The sequence below is a fragment of the Calypte anna genome, chromosome 1 (genome assembly GCF_003957555.1).
Source record: "Calypte anna isolate BGI_N300 chromosome 1, bCalAnn1_v1.p, whole genome shotgun sequence".
Lineage (NCBI taxonomy): Eukaryota > Metazoa > Chordata > Aves > Apodiformes > Trochilidae > Calypte > Calypte anna.
Genome location: NC_044244.1, coordinates 120,464,403 through 120,470,402, shown reverse-complemented (window position 1 = coordinate 120,470,402; position 6,000 = coordinate 120,464,403). Strand labels below are relative to the sequence as shown.

The 6,000-nt window shown below is 41.9% G+C and overlaps 1 protein-coding gene across 7 annotated transcripts in view; it reads left to right on the top strand.

The window, feature by feature from the left end:
• MBTPS2 (membrane bound transcription factor peptidase, site 2) overlaps nt 1-6,000 on the top strand; it is a 40,571-nt gene continuing 34,571 nt past the window's right edge. For 5 of the 7 annotated variants that reach the window (XM_030463104.1, XM_030463093.1, XM_030463087.1 and 2 more), the window contains exons 1-2: nt 1-300; nt 5,741-5,889. In XM_030463104.1, coding sequence (XP_030318964.1) covers nt 226-300; nt 5,741-5,889 — 224 coding nt within the window. In that variant the 5' untranslated portion in view covers nt 1-225. Of the gene's footprint in view, nt 301-327; nt 401-640; nt 1,003-5,740; nt 5,890-6,000 lie in introns of those variants that run through there. The other 2 variants (XM_030463129.1, XM_030463097.1) reach the window with 2 other exon arrangements.

Sequence of the window (6,000 nt, the reverse complement as noted above, 5' to 3'; positions counted from 1 at the left end):
GGCAGGGACTACACTACCGACCCCCCCCCCCCCCCCTCCTCCTCCTCCCGTTTCCGCTGCTCGCTGGGCTGTGACGTTACTGTGGCCTCGGCCCTCACTCTCAACGCGGTCCCCGGAAAACTCCGACCGGGTAGTATAGCTGATGGAGAAGGGTTCCGGGAGAGGTTTAGTTCCGGGGGTTCCTCCGCTCGAACCGCGGCCGCCGCCAGCGCCTGGGCTGCAGCAATGATCCCGATCTCGGTGGTGGTGTGTGTGCTGGGGGGCTGGTGCGCCATCTACCTGGTGGATACGTTGCTCAAGGTGAGGGCTGCAGACGCAGAGCCAGACGGGAACCCTTGGCCCCGCGCACGCTGGGGCAGGAGCGCCGCTTCCCCTCCCCGCTGGGGCCGGGCGGCGGGAGGTAGGGCACCGGTCAGCCCCATCCCCCCTCGGGATAAGGTTCTGTTGCCGCTAGCGGGCGGAAGCCTCCCCGCTTCGCCCACCCTCCGGAACACCGGGGTTTGGCCGCCAATTCCCTTCTTTCGGAAGCAGAGGGAGGCGCCGCTCCCCCATCGGAGCCCTCCAGGCCCCGTTTGGCGACTCCCGCCCTCTCCGCCGGTCGAGATGTAACGGCCGGCGCGAGGCCCGGGCCGTTGGGGGCACGTGACGCCCCTCCTTGTGCGAGGCCGGGAGCTGCCGGGGGGGCCCTGAGGCTCGGATGGGGGGAGCAGCCGCCCCCATGCCCTGCCCTGACCCGACCCGATCCCCTCACTCACTCTCTCGGCTCGGGGTGGGCAGAGGTTATGCCGGCTCCCCCCCGGCGCCTCACTGCCCTCCCTCCCATTCTTTCCCCTTGAGGGAAGGCCTTAAACGGGGGTCGTCAGCCCTGCGAGAAACCTCAGCGGCGACGTCCACGGGGGGGTCCGCGGGGGTTTTGCTGCCGCCCGTGGCTGGGGTTAAAGGCACCTCCCAGCCCGCTGTAAGGGCTTCAGGTCTGCGTTAAAGGACCTAAGCTGGGAACCGGTAGGGAATGTAGATTGTACTCCGCTGTTTAAATAGTTTTGCGGCACTGAAACGCGCTTTCTGGAGTCTGAAGGGTTAATATATTAAAAAAAAAGAAAATATATGTTATACATATATATATAACATATATATATATAATTTATATATTTTTATATATATATTTATATATGTTTTAAATATATATATATTTTTAAAAAGAAAAGCCAACAACCAAAACCCAAAATCAACCTTAATTTATGTTTCCTGTGTATAGTGTGTTTTTATAATAATGATTTTTCTACTATTACCGTGTAAAAACAATGAATTCACTTTTTTTTTTTCTTTTGAATGTCCTTAGTTTTACTGAAAGAATTTAGTTGGGACAATACAACTACTATTTAGTTGAGACGTACAGCTACTTTTTAAAGAAATTAACTTCCATTTCAGAGAGAATTGTAACACTCATCTTCTTCCTCCTGCTGGAGAGGGGAAGGTTTGAATGGAAAATACACCATGACATTGTACATCATATTTAGGGATGAGGTTGTGCATTGCACAGGTTCTATTAAGTGATTTTTTTTTTTTAAAGCTCAAGAGGTACGATGTCTGACAGATGACTGAAATGCAGACATATGTATGCAAGATAGGATGTATGCTAGTTAAATATGAGGAAAAGTTAAACGAAAGGTTGGGTCTGTAATTGTTTTGCTTTTTGATGTTAATGTTACAGTCCAGGAGCTGCAGTTCTTTTTGCCCCGTGCAGACAGGTCCTATTGATTTCGAAGTTAAAAACGTTCATTTTGTCAGTCTTGTAATATATAAAAATAAAAGGGATTTAAGGCGATGGGAAAACTGGAGAAAATCAGTGGCTCCCCCTGCTGTTAGTCATTGGAGAGCAAATTAACTCGGTAAAATGACTAGCACTCTTAATTGCCAAATATTAGTCGGTATGTAATCACAATAAAGAATGCAGTAGTTTAGCTGAATATTTTTCAAATTTTACTACATTAGATCTATATCAGGTATTTGGAAAAGAAACGTGGCATCATTTTGAAATGTGTTGAAAGATTGGCTATATACCAGAAAAATCTGCTCTTGACTGTAGCGAGACACACCAAAACTCACCAGGAAGGCTGGATGTCTTCTGACAGTAGCTTTGTGTCTGAGGAGGAGTGTGAATCAGCAAGAGCTGAATTAAAGTAGTGGACCTGTGCTGCTTTGATGCTGAAACCCATTTGTATCTCTCATCTTCTGAACACCTCTTTTAGCATTAGAACCTAAAATCATTCACTTTTGTAAATAAGAGCAGCCACTACTTGTCACAGATTCTGGTGGAGCTTAGAAGCAGCACATGGTGAAAAAGAGAAACCGCACAGTGTCTGGAGCCAACTTAATACCTGATTTATGTTGGAAAAAAAAGGAGAACACCTGGAATGCTATAGGAAACAGGAGAGTCTAGGAGTTAAGATACAACTTTGATCTTTTAACTTCAGGTTAACAGAATATATTTATCTTCAGGAACCGTGTGGGGGCTGTTGGATTTCAGTGAGCTTACTGATAGGTCTCGTGTGTACATGTCAATGACAGGTTTCACTGTGAGTACCATGACCAAAATAGAACTTGGATTAAATAACAAGATTTATATAATTAGGAAACTCAGGGTTGCTTACTTTATTGCTGGTACTGTAAATCCTCCACCACATTCATAACCCATGGGTGCAAGCAACTAGCAGGAGGCAGTTGCTTCTTAGACCTCAAATCACTTGCAGTTTAATTACATCAAGAGGATGTGCAGAGCCGAAGTGAAAAATAGTACAGGAGTACTTTTCCATGTATGATCTTGTTGATATTTTTGGCAAGGGAATGATATGTTCTGTAACTTGCAGTTGATGTTTATTCTGTAAACTTGTTCAGTGTCTCTTGCTCAGTTTGTTCCCTCACTGGTTTTATTCACATTTCAAGCATTGCATTAGGCAGTCTTGAATCCTAAAAAGTCTACTTTGTACAAAGCATAACTATGGGTATAAATGATTTTTTTAACAAATAAATACACTCATGATATTGCTAGAGTTACATATAAATACATGATGTATTTGTGCTAGCAATCTAAACATATGCCAAATCCAACTGGGACCTGGAATTTTAAGTGCCTCTTGTTGCTTCATGGAAGCACTGGCACTAATGTTTCCATTGAAGTTTGGGTCTTAGAAGAGGGAATCAGGCAGACACCTGAATTTCTGCTTCGCAGCATCCTCAGTCATCACATTTGGTTGTGTCTAAAGGATCAGGAAAAAGCAAAAGGTGGAAAGTTTTCCTTCTTTCTGTTTTGAGAAATAAAGGATGCATTAGATGTGTTCAGTCAAGGTTAGCTTTCAGCTTTTAAGGTCAGGAAGCTCAAATGGTTCAGAGTTCTTGAACAGATTTGGTCAGCAAAGAAGAATGTTAAGGGCTCCTGCTTGTTGGCAGGCATTTATGGAACTCCTGGAGTATTTAGCAGACATTCATTATTTTGAAGGCTTGCATAAATAAAAAGAGGTACTGCTATATAAATGAATATAATGAACTTGGAGGAGCAGAGCCAAGGCCTGTGAGAAGGAGACTTAAAATGAAACAGTACCAACATAGCCCATACCAGGGCATGAGAGTACTCATGGTAATGTGGTAATCCCACTGGGCTCAGGACAGAAGGAGCAATGTTTGCACAGGGCTTTTAAATATATTTGTAAAGGGGTGCAGTTATCTAGTTATCATGAATACTGTGTGCACAACTTCTGAAGAAAATGCAACAGGAGAATGGTACTACCTTTATTTTTTTTTCCCCATGTGGTAAATATATGGTAAGCAATCTCGTATATCTCATGGGAAACTTCATATTATTTATGCCTTGCTAGTACAGTGGGGGTGTGATGTGGCTGGAATGAATTTTAAGGGCCTAATTTTTGACATTTCCAGGGAAAAAGTGTTTTTTGCATTTGATAAGGGGAACACATTTTTAAAGTGCCAAATATATATCCAGTTAGCTTTATTATAATATGTAGTTCATTGAGGGGGGTTTGGGGGATTCTGTGAATTAATAGGATGTGCTTACTTAATTGTGAAAAGACACTTAAGTCAGAGGAAGTGAATGTCAAGTATTTTTTTTGTTCTTAATTAGCTAGAAGATTATGTGTGGACATCTTTTGTTTGTGTGTTTGTTTCTTTGGCTTATGTATTATAATTTGTAAAAATGTAATAATCTTCGTGATCTCTTCTGCTGAAGGTAGAAAATGCTGGGGTAGGAAATGCTGACCTGGTTTTGGACACTGAATTTAGTGGTGTCATAGGGAATGAGTAGTGTTGATTAGGGAATACATGAAGAGTAAAATTTCTGTCCATGCCCACGGACTGAACAAAAATGTGTCTGAAATCAGCAGGTTGAAGAAGAAGAAAATGACATAGTACTATATATAGGCATAAAGGATAAATGGTGCAGTACATGGTAAATGAACAATGACCTGAGTGAATGGATCTCTCATCCTAGGAAAATTGTTACTTGAAATAAATTTTAATGTTCAAATTTTAATTACTTCAACCAAAAAGAAAAGCTGTGAATATAGTTGTGATTCTCACTCCCCACCATGACTGTGTCAGGACAGGAGGAATGCAAGGAACTTCACAAGTTCTAAATTTGTTTAAAGAACTAAGGATGATAGCCAGAAACTTGTGAAGTTCCTTTTGTGGTGGGTAGAGGGGAGCCAGTTGTGAATTATGCATTCCCAATGTCTTCAGTAGGTGCTGCTGCTCAAAGGGAAACTTGGGAACAGTGCCCCAGATCAGACAGCTCCAAAGACTTGTCTGGATTATGTCAGAGACACTCCTGTCTTGGGAGCTGCTCAGAGTCAGAAGGCTTGGAGCTCTGGTGCTCTTTTCCTGAGCTATGAGCTCCTCTTTCACTTCCACAGAAAGTGTTCCAGTCTATTGAGAAGTGCCATATAGTATAAAAGCAATCGCAAAACTACATCTCTTGGTCTATAATTTCAGATAATACTGCAGTTAAGTATTAATCATGTAGTCTATAGGTCACATTTCTCATGAAGATAAATCTCTGAGGCTACTAGGAAGGCATTCTAGCAGTATATTGAAATGCTGAGAAATTACCATAGCAAAATGGCTTTTGCAATACAGGTTGGTAATTTTAAAGTCCTTCTCACTTATTGTTAGTATGCTCAGATATTCCACAGTATCTCTCTGGGCATTGCCTCTGTGTCTGAAAGGTAGGCCTCATTTTTACTGTTATTAAAAGGTAGCCTCAGTACTGATACATATCTCACCAATTTTACAAACATTTTTTTCAGCTGAAGCCAAAAGTACATAGTTCTTTATTGTAGTTTTAAAAAATGTTTACTGGAATATAATTGCACATTGAAAAAAATATCAGAAAGCATCCAATCTTTAGCCTTCTAACCAAGCAGTTAAAAGCTACTGAATATGATTTAACTCTGAGAAAGATGATGTAAGATCTTGTTTGTTAGACGACAGTGGTTACCTGATCTCTCTTGCAGTCCTAGAGCTGTTGTGATTTACATCAGAACAGTGGCATAACTTTTTCATGTTATGTGTCACACCTTCCTATATGTTAAAACATAAAATCTGTGCAGGACGTTTACCTAAAGTTAAACATCCATTTTTATATAAACAGGTCATCTTTACTGCTTGATCACGTAACACACAAAATCATCCTAGAAGTTTTGATTAAACCTGATTTTCTATTGTTTTGCAGTCATCCAACTCTCTGAAGGCATCTTATGAAGACTGGCTGCTGTCATATGGCTTGAGTGTCTCTCCTTTTCACATGCGATGGCAAACAGCGCTCTTCAACCGCCAGTTCTACAACTGGGGGAGATGGAAACCCAAATTTCTCTATTTGTGGTATACATTCAGGATATTTTTTTTCTTCTGACAAATAGAGTTAACCACATCTCTGCCGTTTCAGCCTTAGAAGTATAATAGATAGACATGGTTTTTTCACTAGGCTAATAA